Source organism: Microcebus murinus, chromosome 16 (genome assembly GCF_040939455.1).
Source record: "Microcebus murinus isolate Inina chromosome 16, M.murinus_Inina_mat1.0, whole genome shotgun sequence".
In the NCBI taxonomy this organism is placed as follows: Eukaryota; Metazoa; Chordata; class Mammalia; order Primates; family Cheirogaleidae; genus Microcebus; species Microcebus murinus.
This window is the reverse complement of record NC_134119.1, coordinates 51,180,700-51,205,762: the sequence shown is the minus strand read 5'-3', so window position 1 is coordinate 51,205,762 and position 25,063 is coordinate 51,180,700. Positions and strand designations below refer to the sequence as shown.

Genomic DNA, 25,063 nt, shown 5'->3' with positions numbered 1-25,063 from the left:
TCAGGTACCCCTCCTTCCGGCCCTTGTCTGCTGTATTCTCGTCTTCTTGCTTCTTTTATCTAATTTCTGTTAGAATCTGTCTTTTCTGGTCTCCGGGCTGCTCTGGTGGTCTCAGCCTCCAGTTCTCCTCCGTAGCCTCCTCCTGTGGAGTCTCCCAGGGTCAAGGTACCCCTCCTTCCGGCCCTCGTCCGCTGTATGCTCGTCTTCTTGCTTCTTTTTTCTAATTTCTGCTAGAATCTGTCTTTTCTGCAGAGACACTCTGTCTGGCGGTGTTATTCGTCCGCCATCTTGCTCCACCCCCCTGAATAAGAATTCTTTTCCCCAGTGTATGTTTTTGTCTGCTTTGTTGAAGATTAGTGGCTATATGAGGATGGTTTTATATCTGGGTTCTCTGTTCTCTTCCTCTGGTCAATGTCCCTGTTCTTGTGTCAGTACCATGGTATTTTAATTATTAAAGACTTGTAGTATACTTTGAAGTCTGGTAAATTGATATCTCCTATTTTGTTTTTATTGCCTAGGATTGATTTTGTTATACGGAGTCTTCTCTGGTTCCATATGAAATGTGAAATTATTTTTTCTATATCTGTGAAAAATGATGATGGTATTTTAATAGGGATTCCATTGACTCTGTAGGTCACTTTGGGTAGTATAGACATTTTAACAATGTTGATTCTGCAGACCCATGAGCATGGTATATTCTTCCTCCTGTTTACATCCTCTGCTATTTCCTTCTTCAGTGTTTCATAGTTCTCCCTGTAAAGGTCTTTTACCTTCTTAGTTAAATGTATTCCTAGGTACTTTATTTTCTTTGTTGCTATTTTGAAGGGAATTGAGTCTTTGATTTGGTTCTCACTTGTACTGTTGTTGGCATATATGAATGCCTTTGATTTCTGTGTATTGATTTTGTAGTGTCTGCTGCCTTCAGGAAACACATATAACCTGCAAGGATGCAGTTAGACTAAAGGTAAAGAGGTGGAGAACAATATTTCAAGCAAATGGAAGCCAAAAGAAAGCTGGCATGCCGGTGCTGATTACAGATTACTTAGTTTTTAAATTAACAAAAGTAATAAAAGACAAAGGTCACTATATAATGGTGAAGGGTATAGTTCAACAAGAAGACATAACAATTCTAAATACATATGCACCCAATCTAGGTGCACCCAGATTCATAAAGCAAACTCTACTTGATCTAAACAAATGGATAACTAACAACACCATAATAGTCGTAGACTTTACCACCCCACTGACAGCACAGGACAGATCCTCCAAACAGAAAATCAACAAAGAAATAATGGACTTAAACAGAACTCTAGAACAAATGGGCCTGACTGACATTTACACGACATTCTACCCCAAAACCACTGAATATACGTTCTTCTCATCAGCTCATGGGTCATTCTCTAAGATTGACTATATCCTAGGACACAAAGCACGTCTCAAACAATTTTAAAAAATAGAAATTATACCATGTATCTTTTCAGATCATAATGGAATAAATGTAGAAATCAATCCTAACAGGAGCTCTCATTTCTACATAAAGTCATGGAAACTAAACAACCTTCTGCTGAATGATCACTTCATAAATGAGGAAATCAAGATGGAAATCAAAAGATTCTTTGAACTCAATGACAAAGTAGATACAAGTTACCAAAACCTGTGGGACACAGCTAAGGCAGTCCTGAGAGGAAAGTTTATTTCCATAAATGCCTATATTGGAAAGTCGAAAAGATTACAAATAGACACCTAATGAATTGTCTCAAAGAGCTGGAAAAAGAAGAACAGACCAACCCCAAACCCAGCAGAAGAAGTGAAATCATTAAGATCAAATCAAAACTAAATGAAATTGACAACAGGAAAACTATATGGAAGATTAATAAAACAAAAAGTTAGTTCTTTGAAAAAATAAATAAAATTGACACACTTTTGCCTAGACTAATGAAAAGCAGAAAAGAAAAATCTCTAATAAGCTCCATCAGGAAAAATAAAGGAGAAATTATAACTGATGCCACGGAGATACTAGATATAATTTATGAATACGACAAAAACCTCCACGCACACAAACTGGAAAATGTGGAGGAAATGGACAATTTCTTAGAAACACACAGCCTCTCTAGGCTCAACCAGGAAGAAAGAGAATTCCTGAACAGACCAATATCAAGTACTGAAATAGAAACAGCAATAAAAGACCTTCCCCAAAAGAAAAGTCCTGGACCAGATGGTTTCACACCTGAATTTTACCACACCTACAAAGAAGAACTGGTGCCTCTCCTGCAGAAATTATTCCACAACATCGAGAAGGATGGAATCATCCCCAACACATTTTATGAAGCGAACATAACCCTGATACCAAAACCAGGAAAGGATGTAACAAAAAAAGAAAACTACAGACAAATATCTCTTATGAATATAGATGTAAAAATCCTCAACAAAATCCTAGCCAATTGAATCCAGGTGCTTGCTCAGAAAATAATCCATCACAACCAAGTGGGCTTCATTCCAGGGATGCAGGGATGGTTCAACATATGTAAATCTGTAAATGTAATTCACCATATAAACAGAAGCAAAAACAAAGACCATATGATCCTCTCAACAGACGCAGAAAAAGCATTTGACAAAATTCAACACCCTTTTATGATAAGAACACTCAACAAAATAGGCATAAACGGGGCTTTACCTAAAAATGATACAAGCCATATATGACAAAAACACAGCCAACATTATACTGAATGGGGAAAAATTGAAAGTATTCCTACTTAGAACTGGAACAAGACAAGGTTGCCCACTATCTCCACTTCTATTCAACATAGTGCTGGAAGTCCTTGCTACAGAAATCAGATAAGAGAGCGCAATTAAGGGCATCCAAATGGGAGCAGAAGAGATCAAACTCTCACTCTTTGCTGATGACATGATATTATACCTAGAAAACCCCAAGGATTCAACCAAGAGACTCTCTGGAGTTTACATTTGTGTTTCCTCATGACCAATGGTTCTGTGCATCTTCTCATGGCCTCCTGGCCATTTGTGCATAGAGGAGTTGCAGGAACAGCACAGCACCCACCCCGCAATGCTGTTGGGATGTGGTTCTCCCCAAGAGAGCAAAACCATGCACAATCTTTCCTGGGTTTTCATGAGTTGGACCGCACATCCATGTGGTAAAGCCTGGACAGAGTTGGTGCCCATGGGTAGGGCTTGGCCAACAGCCCTGTGCCTTCCACACCTGTCTGGGTACTGACGTGTGTGCCTTCTCTGTCCACATGTGTACCTGCGTGTCCATATCCTGAGCCAAGTGCCAGAGTGGAATTCTGTGGCAGCATGGTGCATGGCAGCTTTTGGGTTCACTCAGTTTGGAGTTTCTTGCGACCAGGGACAGGGACTGCCTTCCTCAGCTCCCACGCTCCGTCCCCCATGATCTCACTAAGGCTGGACAGAGGACATCTGCCTTGTGCATGCCACAGCCAGTGGCTCATGCCCCTGACTGAGCATGGGGGGGAGGGGGCGTGGTAGGTTTGCTTGCATGGGTGTCAGGGGCACAGGAGGTCAGCAGGGAGAAGGGACTGGGCTCTTGGAATGAAGGTTGAGGAGTCCAAGGGATTTGGGGTTCCATAATCAGGTCTGGGGTAAAGGGAGATGCCAGAAGGGAGCAGTCAGAGGTGCTCAAGCCAAGGTCTGAGCAGTGTCCTGCCTCCAACCTGTCCCTGCCCATCCCTGGCTCCAGGGCCACCCAGAAGCCCACAGACCCTGAGGTCTCCACCCTGGCCCTGGGTCAGCTCTGCAGGGGTCCCCAACCTAGGCAGGGGCCTGAGTCTGTGGTGCTGCCTGGGTTCAGCTGGGCCCTGAGCCGGAATGAGAGCGACTTTGATGTGAAAATCTCTGTGCCTATTTAAGTCGCTCATTATTTTTTAAAAGAGCTAAAAACAGCAGCAGATGCATAACAAACATGAAATCGTTATTCTTTTTAAACAGGAAGATCCTGTGACAGGGCTGCATGATTCAGGGCCTTTTTTAGCCCACTGTGGAAAGGGGGGTGTTAAACTGTCACTTTCTCCTTCTGATGGACCCTCATCTTCCACCAGCCTTGGGCCCAGACAACACCTGGCCCTGCAGGGATGGACAGTGTGGGGGCCTGTGCCACAGACCCAGGCTGGCACCAGGCTCTGAGCAGCTCTGTGGGCAGCCTGAGGGGGGACCAAGGGGCAAAGCTACAGCAGGGATCCTGTGTGGAGCGCAGCAGAAAATGCCTGTGGTCCAGAGAGGCAGCTGCCCACCTCTAATGAGTCCTGGTTCTAGCCTCCTATCCTCAGTGGGGACCTGGGCACCCCACTCAGATTGGGGTGTGCATGGCATCCACCTGGGAGCCCCACTTCATGTGTCCTCTGGGCCCTTTCGGGCGACAGGGTTGAGTGGGGCTCACACTATACCCCCCAACATTCTCTGCCTCCAAGGACACTCCTAAGTCCCAGCCTGCTGACTCCTGGGCCAACCTGAATCCACATCAGGTGAGCCCAGGTGAGTGAGAGAGCCCTGGGCTGTGTCCTCCCTGTTCAGGTGGCTTGGAGGCCCCACCCCCTGAGTCCCTGTGCAGCAACCTCGGAGGTTAGGAGGCCCAGCAGACATTTGACCACCAGGCACCCCCATGACTCCTGCCCCTTAGGCCACCCCTGGACCCGGGCCTCCTCCTCATCTTGGACAGGCCACATGAGCGGCCAGGACACCACCTGCAGGACCACGACCCACATCTGGACACCTGTCCTGCCCTGTCCACCAGCAGCTGAACACATACCCTGCCCGCCAAGCTCTCCGGCCCCTCCATCAACCCCCTACAGGGCCCTGTTTCGTGTTTCCGGTAATGACCTGCCCCGTCCAGCTCCCTGGGAGCAACTGCAGGGGCCATGCACCCCAAGGCCGCAGGGACCCCAGCAGCAGCAGGTGGGTCTGCAGCTTCCACTCATGGCTCCCAAGACACTTTCTGGGCAAAACCTTTATTCTATCCAGGACGTTTGGGCTGGGATCCTTGACACAGTGACACATTCTCTGCGCTTTGTTTCACACCTGCCCACAGAGCCACCACAGGATGCTTAGAAAGTCATTTCTGACCAAATCGCTGAGTTCTGTCATCACTGTCTCTTGTCTTCCACTTAGAATTGTCCACAAATGACGGAAGCTTGTCCTTGTCAAAGTAATGAAGCCCCAGCCATGACGCCTCTGCCCATGAGTGACTGAGCAGCTGGGTACCTCCCCAGCAGGCCTTTAAAGAAATCTAGTTTTTGTTTTGAATTCCCTGAATAATAAAATCCAAGGCCCCGCCTGCACCTTGCCTGGATCCAGGGCAGCCCAGTGGGGTAGAGCGAGACACATGCAGGTTCCAGATCCAGCATCTACCCCCAAGTCTCCCAGCCCCATGTTGGCAGCATCAGGCATCTGCTCCAGGGCTGTCTGTCTCAGCCACACACAGTGACCATAGGGCATGTCCCTTGCTCCAGACCCAAATCCTCATCTTTTGCTCGTGCAGCAGGTGGGGCATCCTGCTGGGATCCCAAGACCAGGCCACTGGCCTGAGGTCACCATGGAGGCCCAGGTGGCTCAGACAGCTCCAAGGAGATCAGCGGCTTTCTTATCGGCAGTAGGGGGCCCAGCCCCTCCCCAGGAAGGTGGGGTGAGCCCCGACCCCGAGTCTCCCTTTCCCTCTGTCCCTGGAGCCTTCCTTCAGCAAAGCACCTGGATGCTATGGCCTGGGGGTGGCCACAGTCCAGCTGGTTGGGACACAACAGTCCAATGAAGGGAAAACCCTGGGGAAGAAATGGGCCACAAGGTGCCTGAAGAGGGGCCCTGTGCACATTGGAGGCTGCAGTGGTCATCAGAAAACAGTTTAATTATGTACAGACGATCACCAGACTGATTACACAGTGCGACATGAACACACACCTTCAGATTCAGAGACATGGCAGTGGCGTAGTCCATCAAGAGCAGTGCTCTCAAGAGGGGACAGCCACTGAACACCAAAACAAATCATAAACAGTGACAACTGTGGGAGAAGCAGAATCACTTTTCCTTTGGGACAAAAAAAAAAAAAAAAAAAACAAAGAAAAGAAGACAACAAAAATCAGAGGCTTTGGAATGCTTTCTCTTCTTGCACCACGGCAGGACAGCAGGAGGGCGGCAGGAACGGCGGCAATCTGGGGGCTCAGAGCCTCTCATGTGCCACATCTGCCTCGGGCCATGGGGCCCCCAGGGTCAGGATCCAACATCTCAGCAACCGGCTCCACAGGTGCACACAGCCAGAGCCCTGTGGGCCTCAGAAGAGGGGCCGGGAACCCTGGTTCTCAAACTCGGACCAGGCGTCACTGAGCTCCATGAAGATCATCTTGGCGTACTGCTCATATGGCTGCCCTGCGGCCTGCGGCGACAAGTGGCACGAGAGCTTCCCCTCAAGTACCTCCCTCGGCAGGCCGGTGGGCAGGTAGGGAAGCCCCCAGGAACTTATGCAGGAATGGAGCTGGCAGGGCCAAGCTGTGTCACCACCATGGGCCGGGGCCAGTGACTGCCCCTGAGGAAGGCCCCCTGCAGGCCCCAGGCCGAGCCCACTCACCTTGTCAGGGTGCACGACCAGAACTGCACGGCGGTAATGCTTCTTCACCTGCCCTGGGGTCACGAGGTCAGCCATGCCCACAGGCGTCCAGCGGCTCTCCCCGTCCCACAGCACCGTGTGCAGTGTAGACAGCAGGGCGCGGATGTTCCTTTCCTTGCCTTCGATCCAGTCCAGGATCTACAGGGGACACCATGCACACTGAGCCCTGGGTGCCCATGGGAGGCACTGGGGGCCGCAGGCACGTCCTGAGGCTCCCAGTACCTTCCTCCTTGCTGTACGGGAAAATTGAGGCTCAAGTAGAGGAGGCACCCAGGGCGGTGCAATGAGCAGGGGAGAGTGCAGGCTGCAGTTTAAGCCTGGCAGCCAAAGCCCAGACCCCGACTCCTGGCCACCCCGCCAGGCTCCGCAAGGGAAGCTGCTGCCTATAACTGGTGTCCAGTCCACAGAGCAAGTTTCCAAGGAGGGTCTCTAGGGTCTCATGGCCCCGGCACCCCCATGCCCATTATCACTGAGTGCAGGGCTGAGTGGAGGATGCCTGACCCACCAGCAGGGCCCGCAGAGGCCTCACCTTACATATACGGCCCCACCACACTCCCTACCACCCCAATTCCTGCAGAGAGCCCACCCCAGGACCAGGCCAGGTAGCCTCATGGTGCAGCACCCAGGGGCCAGAAGGTGCCTCCGCCAGAACTGAGTGACCCTTGTCTCGGCCAGACATTCAAAACGGACATAAACCCTGTCCCTCTGGTGCAACCCCACCTGCCCCAGGGCCCAGGGGCATGACGGACAGCTCCTGGGAAGCCTATGGCATGAAGCCAAGGCCAAGGCCACATCTTGTGGCTGCAGACTAACCATCAACCCAGCTACAGAGCAGGACTTGGCTTGAGGCCAAAGCAGTGACACCCTGTCCACTGGGCCTTGTTCCCCCACGGCAAGTGTCCTGGGTCAAGGTGCTCGGCACCTGCAGAGCAGTCCTGAGGGATACACCCACGTGATTGTCTTGTTACAGACACCCCGGGAGGAGAGACAGAGACAGGCTGCCCCAAGTACAACCATGCTAGAGGGAGTGGGGAGGAGGGCAGCCAGTGCTGAAGCCCACTCAAGTGTCCTGGCCAAGCCTCTGGGAAACGGAGGCAGCAGGCCACAGAGGGCTAGCCTGCCCCCTTGCCACCTCTGTCCTCGAGGGCCTGCAGGGTCCAACTGCAGTGACAGGTCCCCTGCCGGAGATGTAGGCCCTAGGAAGAGCTCAGCAGATGCCCCAGAGCCTGAGCAGAGGCCTTTGGCCCCAACACCGACACCACTGCACCTTCAGCTTGAGCGGGTCCGTGTCTCTGGCAAGGTCCTGTTTCCTCATCTCTGCGATGGTCTTTGGCCCCCTCTTGTCAGGCCTGGTGGAGAAGCCTTGATTGGACAACAGATCCTCAAAATCATTCTCTGAGACTTTTGGCTTTTGAGCTGGAAAAGAACACACTTTTTAGAGACTCTTTCCCCTAACTCCTCCTGCACCCCTGGGGGATGGGGCCACTGTCCTGAGGCTGCAACAGAAAACAAGAAAAGAAAAAACAGGGTCCCAAAGGCCATTTGCTAAAAATGGGAGAAGCTGACGCAGGACCAGAGGAACCTGGTGGCATGACCCAGAGGAGACACCAGCAGACGTATCTGAAAAACGGACCTGCTGGTTTAACCACACCTTTCCAGGGGCTGGGCTCTGAGCTGAACAAGACAAAACAGGATTTCACCTTTAACCACCTCAGGCTAAATTGTGCAAAACCCACCCCAATGCAAAGGAAGACAGAAGGAAAACTCACCAAAGCTGGGTGCACGGACCCCCCTCTCCTCTCGCCCCCCGATCACACTGAAGCTTGCGGCATAGTTAGGCCTTGGCTGTGCAGAGGCTTTGGGGGGCAGCTTGGCCTGGGGGGACCAGGAAGTGCCCTGGGTCGTCAACGGCCGACTTGTCTGCCAGGAGCTGCTGCCCTTGGGGGTGGAGGCCGTTGTGGGAACAAAGCCCCCATTCCCAGGACGGAATCCAGCGGGCGAGCCTGGGGAAACAGACCACAGGACACTCACAGTCAGCACTCAAGACACCACACATGTTGGGAAAAGCATGTTTACAAAATGAACATTTATACCTGGGGCGTCCAGAATCTGCTGCTCTACCAACCCCATGTGAGGGTCTCCAGGGGCGGGGCAGCACAGGCTAAGCACAGACACTGGGACGGGGAGGCTGCTGAGGCAGCACCTCCTCTCCCGCGGGCCCAGCCTGGCCAAGGCTGACCAGGGGCTTGTCCAGAGAGGACCACTGCCTTCTTTATCATGTGGGCACCCCCTCCCAAAGCCCCTCAAATGAGGGCTGATTCTTTAATATTTTACTTTGAAATAATCAGAACCACAGGAAGCTGTAAACCAGTACCAAGAGAACCCAAGCAACCTTGCTTATCACCCCCAAGGGTGGCGCCTCTCATGACCTCAGTGAACTGCTCAGGCCAGCAGCTCTGCCACAGCCTGCAGAGCCCATCTGGGCGTGGCCAGCGGGATACTCCTGTGCCTGTCTGTGTGCGTGTGTGTGCAGGTCTACCCAATCTTACCACCTGTACAGACTCCTGTAAACACCAGATCAAGACCACCAATCTGGCCGGGCATGGTGCCTCATGCCTGTAATCCTAGCACTCTGGGAGGCCAAAGTGGGTGGATTGTTTGAACTCAGGAGTTTGAGACTGGCCTGAGCAAGAGTGAGACCCTGTCTCTACTAAAAATAGAAAGAAATTAACTGGTCAACTAAAAATATATAGAAAAAATTAGCTGGGCATGGTGGTGCATGCCTGTAGTCGCTGCTACTCAGGAGGCTGAGGCAGAAGGATCGCTTGAGCCCAGGAGTTTGAGGTAGCTGTGAGCTAGGCTGACGCCATGGCACTCTAGCCCAGGCAACAGAGTGAGACTCTGTCTCAAAACAAACAAACAAACAAACAAACAAACAAACAAACAAACCAAAAAACAGACCACAGATCTGTTCTTAAAGTTCTATCATCTTAAGAATGTTCTAGAAATGGAATCAACAGTAGGTGACCTTTTCAACTGGCTCTTTTCATTCAGGACAGTGTCCATCTGAGCCGCTGCATGCAGCTACTGTACACTCCTTTTTATTGCTGTGGGGACTGCCTGTTTGTTCAACCACCCACCCACTGAAGGATCCCTGAGCTGCCCCAGCGTTTGGCTGTAACAAATCTCTGAATGCTTGCCCTGGGTTTGTATGCAAACAAAAGTTTATAATCTCTAGGATAAATGCCCCGGGTCACATGGTAGTTGCACAAAGACCATATATTGATTCTCCAGAGTGGCCATATCTGTTTTCATCCCCTGCAGTTTCTCCACCTCTGTACCAGCACTGGGTGTGGCCTCTACTTCAGCCAGCCCAATGGGTCATGTCTCATCAGGTCTTCACCTGCATCTTACTAAAGGCCAGTGATGCTGAACATGTTCATGTGTTCATCAGCTGTCCAAATATCATCTTAAAAGTATTTTCTCCCAATCTGTAGCTCAGTCTTTCAGAGTTTTGAAGAAGTCCAATTTACTCATTTCTCCTTTTACAAATGGTTGTTTAGGAGACCTAAGAACTCTGCTGAGCTCCAAATCCCAAAGGTTTTCCCCAAAAGTCATTAGAGTTCTAAGTGTCAAGCTTCAATCTATCAGCTTTAAGTTTTAGGTCCAAGTCCCTTTGTCTATGGATGTCAATTGCTCCAGCACCATCTGTTGAATGGTTTTTGCACCTCTGTCAAAAATCAAGTGTGTCTGCCCCTCTATCAATACCACAGTCTCCATTTCTGTGGTATTGGGAGAACAACTTCTCCCATTTTATTCTTCCATTACAAAATTATTTTAGCCATTTCTAGCTCATTTGCTTTTCCAAACAAATTTTACAAGAAGCTTGTCTGTATCTATAAAATCCTTGCTGGGATTTTGGTAGGAATAGTGTGAAACATATAAATCAACACCTTTACTTGGCTGGAACTTCCAATCCATGAACATGGTATGTCTGTCCACTTTTTCAGATCTTCTGATTTCTATTTGGTTTTATAGCTCTATCATATAAGTCCTATGCCATTTTGTCACATTTATGCTGTTTATAAGTGTTTGTATTTTAAAAAGTGATTATAAATGGTACTGTTTTAAATTTTGGTTTCCTTGTGTAAGTAAACAGAAATACAAATATATTTTGGTGTGTTGATCTTGTACGCTGCACAATCACATCATCTGCAAATAGGAACAATTTTATTTTTTCCTTTCCAATACATGTAATTTCTACCTCGCTCCTGATTTTAGGGGGAACATTAAGAATGATGTTAGCTATAGGTCTCTGTACATACTTGTTATCAAGTTGATGGCATTCTCTTATTATTGGTTTGCTGATAGTGTTATTACAGAAAGGTACTGAATTTTATATGTAAATTTTTTTTTTGTTTTCTATTTCACTTATTTTGGTCCTTTATTATTTCCTTCCTTCTGCTTGCTTTTGAGCTTACTTTGCATTTCTTGCGTTTCTTAATTTTCAAATTTTCAAATTTTTTGAGCTGAGAGCTCATGTTATTAGTGAAGCATTTTACCTTTTCTAAAGCAAGCATTCAATGCTACAAATTACCCTCTCAGCATTGCTTTAACTGTGTCTCTCAGGTTTTGCTGTTTTATTTTCATTCGGCTCAATATATTGTTTTATTTCCCTTAAGACTTGCTCTTTGAAAACCTAGGTATCATTTATAAGTGTTTCCAAGCGTGAAGGTTTTTCAGTTATCTTGCTGTTATTCATTTGTAGAGTCTGGTTTCATTATAGTCAGAGAACACACTGCATGATTTCAATTCTTTTTTTTTTTTCCCCCCTCAGATAGAGTCTTGCTCTGTTACCCTGGCTAAAGTACAGTGGGGTGATCATAACTCACTGCAACCTCAAACTCCTGGGCTCAAGCAATCCTCCTGCCTTACCTTCATACGTAGCTGAGAATATAGGCATGCACCACTGCGCCCAACTAATTTTTCAATTCCTTAGAGAGACAGGGTCTCACTCTGGCTCAGGCTGGTCTCAAACGATCCTCCCACCTTGGCCTCCCAGAGTGTTAGGATTATAGGCATGAGCCACCATGTGCAGCCCCCTGATTTCAATTCTTTTACATTTGTTGAGGTTTGTTTCTGGGCCTGGGATAAGCCCATCCTGGGGAGGCTCCACAGGTGCATGGAAAGGGCGTGCTGTTGCGGGGACCCTGCTGGCCGGTCGGTGGTCATGAGCTCTTCCATGTCCCTGCCGACTTTCTGTCCGGCTGCTCTATCATGTGTGGAGAGGAACACTGGTGTTTCCAACTATGATTTGGGTTTGCCCGTTTCTCCTTTCAGTTATATCGACTTCTCTTTGTTCAGGATTGCTCTGTTTTCAAAGAGGTTGTGATAGAGCATCTCAGGCTGCCACCAGGTGAGCTGGATCCTGAGGAGTTCTTTCTTCCTGTCCAAGTGCTTCGCAGCCCAAGAGGATTCAGTTCCTGAGCAGAGGCAGGCCATTCTCCCTAAGGAAGGCTCTTCCTGCACCCCCCTCCCTTCTCTCAGACAGCAAAAGACAGAGACCACACATAGAAAGAAAAGACAAAAACAAGAAATGGACAAAAACTTTCATGGATCTCCTTAGAAAGACAAAAATACCCAAGAAACCATTAACAAAATAAAAAGGGTATTCAAAGAATGAAAAAATTCTTGGGACTTAACATAACAGGATAAACTCTCATTACAATCTCCCAAAAGCAGAGCCAAAACGGGCCAAAATGGGACAGTGGGAGATGACAAAAAGGAGAGGAGACGGAGATGGGAGGATTAGATGCTTTCCCAGGAGATCTAAGACTTGCTCACAGGAATTCAAGACAATTAGGGAAAAGAAAGCAAAGAAATTAATGAGGCAGGCCAAGGAATTTTCCCAGAGCTGAGGAATGTCAGGTGTCCAGTGTCCAGTGTGGGGGCTGCAGGGGAGCTGACACCATAGTCCACCAGGCTCCAGCGGAAGGCGATTCCACGACCTGGGGGCTGGGGCTGCTCAGATGTTCACCATCTGGGCAGACACAGAAGCGGGACTGGGGGTGTGGGGCTCAGTTCTGGAGTCTCACCTACCCAGCGTGCTCTCAGTGCAGCATACGGGCAGCCAAGCAGAACCCAGCCCGAGACAGCCATGCCACACTTCCACGCTTTGACCTGCTGCCCAGATGGTTCCCATCGCTCCTCAGGCAGGATGACACAGACCCTGCAATGCCAGGCAGGGCCATGCCACAGTGCCAGTTTCAGCAAACACCTCAGACAGGAACAGACATGTGGTTGCCTTGGGTCACCATGCTTGGGGTTCGGGGGTTTCAGTGAACAGAGGAAAGACCTTACCTTGGGCAGCTCAGAGTCAGATGAAAATAAACCTCCTACAAGTAAACACAACACCATCCACACACCAGACATACCCTTCATGTTACCTTGAAGGCCAGAGCTGAGATCACCAAGGTCAGCAAACGGGTCCAGGCTCTGAGACTTGATCCAGCTGGCCTGAGGGCCGGAAGGGGCTGCCTGACCTCCAGAAGAGAAAGGGGGGCCTGGAGAAGAGGCACAGGGTGTTAGAACGAGTGCCACTTGAAGTAAAACGCGTCCTCCCGGGAGCCTCTGGTCTTCCTTCTTTACGATCCTACCACCTCACTCTTTGCTTAGTCGGCACCTATGCAGCTTTGAAAAGGCATGAAAAAGAGTGCACACTAGATGCCAGCCCAGACAGAGCCACACACCAGCAGAACCTCTGCCTCCAAGCCCCACACGGCGCACTATGGAAAATAATTTAACAATTCGTATCAAGAGCCAAAAAAGGTTCATATAGTTCTGACTTTGTAATATCACTTCCTGGAATCTATCTAAAATGTAAAGGCCCTTCACAATATTCATTATAATAGTATAAATCTGAGAATATTCTGGGAATAAAATCACAATCACAGAATAGTTAAAAATAAGAAAAGAACATGAAATGATTCTCAAAAGAAATATAAATAATCGAAAACACACAAAATAAGTCAACCCCATTCATAACAAAGAAATGCACGTTAAAAGCACTGATGGCCTATCAAATTGGCAAAATATTTTTCAAGATATCATCCAACTTTAGTGAGAAACCAAAGATTGGAACTGTTCCTGGGCAAAGAAATTAACAAAACTTAACCAGAGGCAGACATGTGTCAACGACCCTGTGCAGGCACACCTTGTTTTATTGCACTTTGCAGACGCTTCATTTTTTAAAAATTGAAGGTTTGTGTCAACTCTACATTCAGCAAGTCTATTATTATTACTACAGGCATACACCAACTACCATGCCCGGCTAATATTTTATATATATGTTTTTTAGTTATCCAGCTAATTTCTATTTTTTTAGTGGAGATGGGGTCTTGCTCTTGCTCAGGCTGGTATCGAACTCCTGAGCTCAAACGATCTGCCCACCTCGGCCTCCCAGAGTGTTATGATTACAGGTGTGAGCCACCACATCTGGCCAGTTCACTGGATGTTTTAAGCACATGGTTGAGATTTATTGCTCAGAAAAAAGATTCTTTTCAAAACATTACTGCTTGCTGACAACGCACCTGGTCACTCCAGAGCTCTGACGGAGATGTATAAGGAGATTCATGTTGTTTCCATGCCCACTAACATAATACCCATTTTGTAACCGACAGATCAAGGAGTGATTTTGACTTTCAAGTCTTATTTAAGAAATAAATTTCATAAAGTTGCATCTGCAATAGATGGTGATTCCTGTGATGGATCTAGGCAAAGAAAACTGAAAGCCTTCTGGGAAGGATTGACTATTCTAGATGCCATTAAGAACATTTGTGATTCATGGGAGGAGGTCAAAATATCAACATTGACAGGAGTTTGGATGAAGTGGATTTCAATCCTCATGGATGACTTTGGGAGGTGCAAGGCTTCAGTGGAGGAAGTAACTGTAGATGTGGTGGAAACAGCAAGAGAACTAGAATTAAGTGAAGCCTGAAGATGTGATTGAATTGCTGTAATCTCATGATAAAACTTGAATGGATGAGGAGTTGATTCTTATGGATGAGCAAAGAAAAGTGGTTTCTTTTTTTTTTTTTTTTTTTTTTTTTGAGACAGAGTCTCACTTTGTTGCTCAGGCTAGAGTGAGTGCCGTGGTGTCAGCCTAGCTCACAGCAACCTCAAACTCCTGGGCTCAAGCGATCCTCCTGCCTCTGCCTCCCAAGTAGCTGGGACTACAGGCATGCACCACCATGCCCGGCTAATTTTTTGTGTATATATATATATATATATATATTTAGTTGGTCAATTAATTTCTTTCTATTTTTTAGTAGAGGTCTCGCTCAGGGTGGTTTCGAACTCCTGACCTCGAGCAATCCGCCCGCCTCAGCCTCCCAGAGTGCTAGGATTACAGGCGTGAGCCACCAAGAAAGTGGTTTCTTAAGATGGAATCTACTCCTGGTGAAGATGCTGTGAACATTGTTGAAATGACCACAAAGGACTTAGAATATTACATAAACTTATTCTATAAAACAGTGCAGGCTTTTAGAGGACCAACTCTAATTATGAAAGAAGTTCCACTGTGGGTAAAATGCTATCAAGCAGCATTGAATGCTACAAAGAAATCTTTCATGAAACGAAGAGTCAATCCACATGGCAAACTTCACTGTTGTCTTATTTTAAGAAATTGCCACAACTACCCCCACCTGTAGCACCCACTGCCTCAGTCAGTCAGCAGCCATCAACATCAAGGCAAGATGCTCCACCAGCAAAAAAGATCATGATTCCCTGAAGGCTCAGATGATCATTAGCATTTTTAGCAATAAAGTATTTTAAATTAAGGTATATCTACATTGTTTTTATAGATACAGTGCTATTACACAAACAATAGGCTACAGTATAGTGTAAACATAACTTTATATGCACTGGAAAACCAAAAAATTTGTGTGATTCACTTTACTGAGATACTCACTTTTGATTGTGGTGGTCTGGAACTGAACCTACAGTATCTCAGAGGTGCCTGTAAATATGATTGCACTGGACAAGCAATTCATACTACCAGAAATGTCCCAGTAGGATAGAGTCATGGGTGTATGAAAAGGACAGATATTCATAGACATGAACTGCTTCATGCAACCCACACCCAACAGGGCCCTGTGACATCGGCCGTGGCCCTGACGCTCAGCAGGGGTGTGCCTCTCTCCGTCACAGGCTCCCTCAGAAGTGCAACAGGCATGGGGCACAGAAATGCTACAGTGCCTTATGGATCAAAGAATCAGGCTGTAAATAGTACACAAAGTGAGAGGTCACATTACAGAACACATATACCCTGCAGAAGAGAAGACCCTTGTGGAACATGGGGCACTGCTGATACACACATCTCTGCACTCCCACCTAGAATGAGTGAAGAATAATCACAGAAACCAGCCTTGTGCCGAGCAGGCTCCAGCCCTCCCCTATGCTTCTGGGCGGAGGGGATCCATACAGTTACCTTCCACATAAAAAGGGAAAAGGCATCAAGGTCACAGCAGGTATGGAAATCCAGCCCTCAGTGGGGGTCTGAAGTCCTACCTTCAGTGGTTGGTGCAGAGGCTGGCCCGGGCGCAGCAGCCTCAGCCCAGGTACCCCATCCTCCCAGCAGATCCGGGTGGCTGGATGAGGCTGTCATCTTACCAGGCTCCACTGGCAGATCACCTGGAAAGAAGGTGCCAGAAGAGAGTACCATTGGTGTGTGTGTCAGTCCCTTCTGGTGGGGGGTACCTTCTTCCCTCCCATGTGAGCAGTACACAAACCATGCTGGGCACATGGCCTTGAGGGATGAGGCACAGCTGCCCCTGCTGTGCTCAGGGCCCTAGTGGCTGACACCCCATGCACTCCAGGCAGGGCCGGTGGCCACAGAGCTGGGGCTGGGCTCAGCTGTCACTGACTGGCCTCCCTCCTTCCGATGAACCCTGAGGATGCACCATGTGATCACTGACTAGGTGGATGTAAGGGGAAACTCATAGCCACAATGAGAAGCATCAGCATTGCCCTATCTGACAAGGCCTCAAAGCCCCACCCCCTTCGGCAGGACTCCCTGGTGCCCCCCAGAACCTGCCTCCCCTAAAACTCTCCAGAGCTCACGGTGGCGCAAACACTGATGAGCTGACTAGCCTTGTACAGGGACAGAACAGCTGTGACCATGCTTGGTACCAGCCCCCGGGCCCCAGCAAGTCTGATCTGCCCTGGCACTGGCCACACTGCCTGCCTCTGTAGTCGCCCACTCCAGCCCTGCCTGATGTGCTCCATGCTGCCCACTCACAAGCCACCCCACAGCGGTCACAGTCATCACCCCAGAGTACACCAGGGATGATACCGCTGCCTGCTTGGGGGAAAGAGCCTGAACTCCCTCCCCAGGACCATGCCAGAGGGGCAGCCTGGTCCCCTCCCAACTCCTGTTGGCCTCTGTCTGTAGAAGCCACTCCTGCCTTTCCCATGGCATGGCCTTTTCCCCACGGACACACACGCATTCCATGTCCTCCTGCCATGCTCTCACCAGCACTGGCTTCCTGGACCACTCTGTCTCCCAGCCCTCCAACAGCTGGGCCTTACACAAGCTCTGGGCACAGGTGGCTGTCCCTGTGCATGGCCACAGTCCTGGAGCACAGAGAAGGCCTTGCCGTGGGAGGGGGCACCTTGGGGACCCAGAACATGTTGCAGGTTCACAGTCTGGGTGAGACATAAGAGCAGGTGGCAGTGTCTGTCCTTACCTCATGGGCAGTTGGTCCAGCCCCACCCACTGCCCGGGATGCAGGTCTGACCTCAAGCCACATCCCGAGGGAGGAGGCTGCATGAAGCAAACTCCCATGTCCCACCAGGCTGTGCAAGCCACGTACCCAGGTGCAGGAAGTCGGCACTGCAGGATGGGGGTGGAGCGCTGTGGGTGGATGGGAAGGCAGGCGGGGTGGCTGCAGAGTCCGAATTGAGGAACTCGCCATTGAGAAACTCGCCAAAGAGATCAGGTTTGGAGCAGGGCTGGGTGTCGGAATCAGAAGGCAGCAGCAAGGGGTCAAATGGGTCAGCTGCAGGGATAGGCAGGGACAGGTGAGACCTTCACCAAAGCATCAGCCCGTCCTCCTAGGGTCAGAGCAGCCCAAGAGGCCATAGCGCTGCACTGGGACATAGCATGATGGTCAGCCGGGGGCCTCCTCTCTTCCACCACCTGGCACCCCAGGGCCCTGGATAAAGTTCCCAGGACATGGCCCTCCCCATGAGGGGCAGAGCAGGCAGTTCCCACCCACGAGTTCAGGCAGCGGGGAGGCCCTTTCCTTCCTCTGGGCGCCTCTAAGGTGACAGTGATGGCTCCCACTTCTCCTCACTCATTTACTGTGATGCTGAGCCACATCAGAACAGAAATGTGTACCAGGGGCAGGGGCCGGGCTGGCCAGGAGCAGGTCATCCGGGGAGCCTTCTGGAATAGCCTCAGAAGGCCCGAGGAGGCGGCTGAGGAGGTCAGTGTTGCTAGAGGGGGCCCTACAGGCCTGCACAGGGGGAGCTGGCCCCTGGCCCGCCTCGGAGTGCAGCCCGAGGAGGTCAACGCTGTCTTCTTGCAGCTCGGGTTCTGGCAGCTCGGGCTCTGGTGGTGTGGCCGCTGTCCTCACATCGAAGATCAAGTCCTGCTGGCCCGGCCCATCGCCCTCGACCCTGGGCGCCCTGCTCTCACTCGAGCACGGTGACTCCTCCTCTTCTGACACTGCACCCTCATCTCTGTCCTCCATCAGGACAGGCTGACTCTCCTTGGGAGAGGTGTTTCCTACACCAGACTCAGATTCCTTCTCCTCTGAAAAGAAAACAAAAGGGCAGGCTGGTGGACCTGCACGTGGATGGGGCTGATGTGATAGGTGCATGGTCAGCAGGGCCCCCACACCCTGGTCAGGCCCACACCTGAAGACCACCTCAGCGCCTCCCCTGCCCAGGGTACCCATCAAAGGTGACTGATAGTCCTTAAGGTTTCCTGAGGCTCTTCCAGCCCCTCAGGAGCTTCCCCCTCAAGCAGGGTCTGCCCGCTGCTCTCTCGCCGATCAAGAGCTCAGTCTTGCGGGGTACACGCTGCAGCCCCACGTGGGACAGTGCACCTGGGGAAGGAATGCCTAACCTAGGGAACGGTGGGAACAGGCATGGTAGGAGGGCTGGCCAAGGGTGCTGTGGCAGAAGGTGGCTGGGGCATGCCCCAGGGGTGAGAAGTCAGCGTGACCCACCAGGTGTTTGGCTGGAGCAACTGGGCTGGGGGCCAGGGAGGGGCTTGGGACCCTGGGGGTGTTGGCAGTGAGGGGTCAGGAGTTCCCTGTGTGGACTCAGGGGCCTGTGTGACCAGCCTGCCAAGGCCCACACCTTGAGACCACTGAGAGGGCCTCGGCCAGCACCCTGGGCTGTGAATCTGCTCTTACAAATTAAAAACCACCAAAGTCTTGTGAGAGCCATCAACAGCCAGGCCAGTGTGTAGGGTCTGCAGCCCCACTCTGAGGAAGCCCTAGCCCAGCCAGGGGCCTGTCTCCCGCCCACGCCTGCGCTCCTACCCTGCCAATCCAGTGTGTGGAGGAAATGGCTGGTGTCTGTGCTGCTGCTTGGTGGTGAGTCTGACTCGGTGGGCTCAGTTTCTGGGGATCCCTCCTCAGCATCATACTGAGCCGTGGAGCCGGGCTGCCGGGGGAGCTCTGGCTTCCCTGTCGGGAGAGGACAAATCAGCCAGGAGGCTGGGGTGGGTGAGGCCTGGAGCCAACAAGTGCAGCAGGGTGAGCGGGCACCAGCAAGTGGCCAGGTCTCGGGACACAGTAGCCCCAATGCCAAGTGCCAGGAACCCACACCAAGGATAGGAGGATCTTGAGGCTCCCCTCGTGAACAAGTCCCTGCTGTCCACTCTGACGCTGCTCTGGCCACATGGGTGCACATAGGTGGACAGCACATAGGCACACATGCCCACACAAATGCACATACACATGCCACACACCACACAGGCATGCACACGCCACATGACATGCAGACACGAATTTACACATAACACACAAGCATGCACACACCACTCTCAGCACCATGCATGTGTGCAGCCCCCATACACAAGCACATATGTGACATACATACACATGTGCACACACCAACACATTCATGTCACACATTGCACACACCACATATATACATAGCACACATCTGCACACACCTGTACACACAAACAATCCCCGCCTCCAGGAATTGTCCTCAGGTAAGAAAACATAAAAAATGCAAACCAAGAACATGGAGAAAAATGTGACGTGCCCAGCAGATGACATTACAAGTCCTACCCGCCAACGTACTATTTGTACTAGTTTTTTGGTAACTTCTCTGAAATAAGGAGAAGATACAACCATGCTGCATGGGGCCACAAGCAGGAATAAGAACTTTGCTCCTGCCTGAGCGGGGGTTCAGCAGGTCCTGAGAGGAATCTCTCACTTAGAATGAATGTGTGTCCAAACACAAGACCTGAGAGCCAGCGCTTGACACACACCTGACCGGAGGCAGCCCTTGCCAGTGGGTGCAGACCTGGCCCATGTGACCGCACAAAGCAGACTCAGGGCCAGAACAGGCTTGCAGAGCAAACTGCCGCCACGCTTTAGCAAATCGGGTTTCTATTTCTGCCCCCACCTAAGACGAGAGGACCCAGTGCCTGAGGGTCGCCCGGGGGCAGCCCAAGTGTGTGGTGAGGCTGGAGTATGCCTCCGCTGCCCTGAGATCGCAGTCCTCGGGTTCCTCCTTTCTCTGGTGCCGTAGCTGGTGGCTTTACAGCACATCCAAAGACAGGAGTTTCGGAAACCTCCTGCAGTTGTGAGCAGCTTGGAGCCTGAGCGCTGCCTGCACACAGGTGCTGCAGACAGGGTGTGGTGGGCTCCGCCCCACGCCCTGAACAGAGCCAGGCCTCCTGCAAATGCATATGAAGAACAGGAATTCTATCATTTTACCTGTGGGGCCTTACCAAATTTAGACAGAATGTCCTGCTGCTCCTCTCGGCTGGAAAACAGGATTTTGGGGTTCAGCCCCCTCATATTTGCATTTTCCCATGGTGGGGCCTCCCGGCTCAGCCTGTCCCTGGGCTCCACCTCTACTTCCAAGTTCACTTGGAACAAGTCCGGGTATTTCTCTTGAATGTCACAAGCGTCCAGGTCATACCTGTGGTGTTACCAAATAGACACCAGTTAGGAAGACCCACAGAGTAGTTTGCATGTCACTTAAACATTTGCTACAGAATCATGCACAGAAACAAGACTATGCAGCTGGCAGACTGGGCCTCAAGGCAGCCATCAGGCCACACAGCCATCTCCTCCCCCACCAAACCATAGCCATGTAAGCGACAGCCCAGGAAACTCGCCTAGTATCTGGCAGGGCAGGAACGCGTGACTCCTAACAGGAAGGGTCAGGGGCATGCGGGGGTCATAGCCCAGCAGAGGCATTTTACTGGCTGTTCTGACATCACGGTGGGGACTCCCCCAACTGTGTGAAAGTCAGAAGAGTGCTGGGCTGGGCCCCAAGACTGCAGCAAATACACAAGAGCAGATGGGTCGGCTCCCACTGGCAAGGCGACTCCGACACCCAGGTGAGCAAGCTCCACGTGGCCGGCCCTTGGGGCCAGGCCTCATCCCCAACTATACATGTGCTGTGGCCCCTCAGTTGGTTTAAATCAGGTACTTTGGGACCCTACATGCATTTTCCATAAAAATGGTGATGTTCACTCCCCGGCTATTAACAGCTGCCCATAAAATCAAGACCTCTGGAATGTGGATTCCAGGGACTGAAAACAAGATTCCAGGGGAAAGGAAGCCATGGTTCACTGCGGGGCCCAGGGAGGCAGTCCTGGCTCAAGCCTGCCCCTGCTCGAGTCATGGGGAGAGGTGGGGGTTCGAGTGGGATAACATTTTGGGGTCTCCAGACAACACTCAGGGCAGCTGTCCGGCAGCATAGGAGGGAGACGAGTAACCAATGTAATCTGAAGGTGGTGACTTCAGCTGCCATTTCACTCAATTGTTCTAATTTCAAGGGTCAGCATCTCTCTAAGCAATTTCAGGGTATATCACATATTTCCTTAGGTTGTCTCTGATAACATTTACAGGCTACACTGATAAACTCTGGCTCTTGAGATGTTCCCCAACGTCTGCCCTAGTTGACACCGCCTAATGTGTTACACTTAAGCTTTGTGAATGAAAAAATTAAAAAAAGGAACAAGAGAGCAGCAGCTGGTTCCTGGGAGACACTAGGTGCTGAGGGGTGGTAGCAACAACACTCCAAAGTAGACCAGCTCTGCGCTGAGTGAGAGAAGAGGGGACGGAGGCAGAGCTCCATCTGACCTTAACTGCTACTGCTCTGGACTTCACGAAATAAAACCAGGGAACACACACACACGACTCTGATGTATAAAGACCCTTGGCTGACTCCTCCCACCCCCCAAACATAATCACCTCTGTGCCAAGGGAGAGAGAGAAGAGAAGCAGCCATCGGTGTCTGCCCCAAGGGTTGGGCATCCCGCTTCCCGCCAGGGCTATGGGCAGGTGCACCACCTCATGTAGAGCGGCTGCCCCCTGCACACCCTTCCCCGGCGCTCTGGACAGAGGTGGCTATGGCACAAGCCCGAAAGCCACCACAAACCTCCTTCCACACCTGAGTCTCTCTTTCCTCGTCAGTTGCCCAGTCAGGAGACTATAGGTGACTGAGCTCAGCCAGGTGGGACTGCTACCTGGAGCCTCGGAGACGGTGATATCTGTAAAGGCGTCACCAGGCACGGGGGAAGATTCTGACAGCCAGGAGATGGCGATCACAGTGAGAAATGGAGCGGACCCCGCCATCAACCAGGACGGAGGGAGCAAGGTAAGCTGAGCTCCAGGGCCCTGGCCCAGCCTCCCCACCCCAGCTGGTCCCCCAAGACTGCCCCTAGGCCCTGGGCCTGCAGCTCACCCAGCAGGGTGGTGAGGGAACAATGAGGGCCTATGAGCAGGGCTGGCAGCTCTTGTGGGCCCTGGGCTGCAGGACATAGCCGCAAGCCCCACCGCTCGGGCACCTGTGTGGTCAGGCTCCAACAGGTGGCTTCTGCCACACTCGGCTGGTAAATGACAGTGCTGACCTGTGTCGTGACTGCAACCCTGTGCATTGAGACTGTCTGGCACCCTTACTCAGCCCCAGGACGCCTCAGGGCCTCTGTGCATCCTCTTTGGGCTCATCAGTGTCTGGCCACCAACACTCCAAATTCTCCTTTCACATTGCCTATGTCAGCCAAGTCTCCGCAAAGCTAGCCCACTCACGGCATGTGCACACATTCCTGCCTCCATCAGTCAACTCATAAGCCTTCTCCTCATTTGATTCATTCATTCATTTTTAGAGGAATAACATACACAAAACGCACAACCTTAAGAGCACAACTCAATCAAGTTGTATTTGTGCGTAACCAGTATAATTCAGAACACATTGCTAGAGTTGGAACATGTCCCCCAAAATTCATGTGCTAGAAATGCAATCCCCAGTGTGGATGGATTGATGCTGCTATAAGAGGGCCTCTGGGAGTGGGCTGGTTCACTCTCTCGCCACATGAGGATGCAGCAAGAGGCCCTCGCCAGATCAAATGCTGGACTTTCATCTTGGCCTTCCCAGCCTCGCGAATAGTGGGAATTAAGTTTCTGCTCTTCATAAGCCACCCAGTCTCAGATGCTCACCACCTCTTCATCCCTGAAGGATCCCTGTGTGTCCCTAGGTCAAGCCCCAAATGGAGCCCTGCCTTGGGCTCTAAGAACATTCTTGGATGAGTCGTGTTATTGGTTCCAAGCTCTCATTTCTCTTGAGGACATAGTCCGGAGTACAAAGCTCAAGCAGATTTTCCATAGAGGTTGTACCATTTTACACTCCCACATCCTTGCCAATGTCGGATAGTGTCAGCCGTTCTAGTCAGAGCACTAACTTGCACTTCCCTGATGACTAATGACGGTGAGAAGGCTTTGTGCACAGTCACGCACAGCTTAACGATGGGGATACGGTCTGAGAGATGCATTGTCAGGCAATCCCGTCATGCGAACATCGCAGAGTGCACTTACACAAACCCAGGTGGCACAGCCTCCTACATGCCTAGGCTGTGTGTATGGCCTGTTGCTTCCAGGCCACAAACCTGAACAGCAGGGTACTGCACTGAATGCTGCAGGCAACGGTAACACAATGGTAAGTGTTTGTGTGCCTAACATATCTAAACATGGAAAAGCAATACAAAAAACAAGAGAAAAAAATGGTACGTCTCTATAGGGTACTTGCTGTGAATGGGGCTTTCAGGGCTGGAAGCTGCTCTGGGTGAATCAGGGTGAGAGGTGAGTGAGCGCGAAGATCTAGGATGTACTGTGCACCACAAGGGGATTTACACACGCCGTACGCTTAGGCTATAGTAAATGTATTTTATAAAGTTTCTTTCAATAATAAATGAACACTGCTATCATTTTACTTTATAAACTTTTAAATTATTTTTTAACTTTTTTACTCTCGTAGTAACACTTAGATATTTTTCTTTATATATTTATTCTATAAGCTTTTTCCTATTTTAAAAATTTTTTATTATTTTTACTTCTTAAACTTTTCTGTTAAAAATGAAGATGGGGGGCAAGGGCAACATATGTAACCTAAACATTTGTACCCCCATAATATGCTGAAAAAAAAAATAAATGAAGATAGGCCGGGTGTGGTGGCTCACGCCTGTAATCCTAACACTCTGGGAGGCCAAGGCAGGAGGATTGCTTGAGCTCAGGAGTTCCATAGCAGCCTAAGCAAGAGTAAGGCCCCATCTCTACTAAAAAAAAAAAAAAAAATAGAAATTAGCTTGACAACTAAAAACATATATAGAAAAAATTAGCGGGCATGGTGGCACATGCCTGTAGTCCCAGCTACTAGGGAGGCTGAGGCAGAAGGATAGCTTGAGCCCAGGAGTTTGAGGTTGCTGTGAGCTAGCTAGGCTGACGCCATGGCATGCTAGCCCAGGCAACAGAGACTCTGTCTCAAAAGAAAAAAATGAAGATACAATAAACATTAGTCTAGGCCTACACAGGGTCTGGATCATCAAGACGTGACTAGGCAATAGGAATCTTTCACCACCATTGTAATCTTATAGGACCGCTGTCACCTGTGGTCTGTCTCTCCTTGGTGACCATTAGGATCCCCATGTTGGGAAAAGCATGGCCACGCCGTTTGCCCATTTTAATGAATTGTCTTTCTTTGATCTGTAACCCTTCAGATATTCCAGATGTGTGTACTATAACATCTCCTTGTGAGCCTCTTAACAAAACAAATACTCTTAATTTTAATTAAGCAAAAATTACCAAGCTTTTCTTTTAGAGTTAGCTCTTTTTCTGCTTAAGAAAGTTTCGCCCAACTAAAGGTTATGAAGATATTCTATGTTTTCTTCGAGAAGCTGTATCA

General features: G+C 50.1%; 1 protein-coding gene across 6 annotated transcripts in view; it reads right to left on the bottom strand.

The window, feature by feature from the left end:
- Positions 1-5,848: 5,848 nt before the first annotated feature.
- The window catches only part of GAK (cyclin G associated kinase), a 70,567-nt gene continuing 51,352 nt past the window's right edge, over positions 5,849-25,063 (bottom strand). For 2 of the 6 annotated variants that reach the window (XM_075992919.1, XM_075992923.1), the window contains 10 exons: positions 20,604-20,797; positions 19,177-19,323; positions 18,024-18,473; positions 17,497-17,682; positions 16,193-16,315; positions 13,060-13,188; positions 8,395-8,628; positions 7,893-8,041; positions 6,587-6,763; positions 5,849-6,394 (listed from right to left, as the gene is read on the bottom strand). In XM_075992919.1, coding sequence (XP_075849034.1) covers positions 6,293-6,394; positions 6,587-6,763; positions 7,893-8,041; positions 8,395-8,628; positions 13,060-13,188; positions 16,193-16,315; positions 17,497-17,682; positions 18,024-18,473; positions 19,177-19,323; positions 20,604-20,797 — 1,891 coding nt within the window. In that variant the 3' untranslated portion in view covers positions 5,849-6,292. The remainder of the gene's footprint in view (positions 6,395-6,586; positions 6,764-7,892; positions 8,042-8,394; positions 8,629-13,059; positions 13,189-16,192; positions 16,316-17,496; positions 17,683-18,023; positions 18,474-19,176; positions 19,324-20,603; positions 20,798-25,063) is intronic. The other 4 variants (XM_075992920.1, XM_075992921.1, XM_075992924.1 and 1 more) reach the window with 4 other exon arrangements.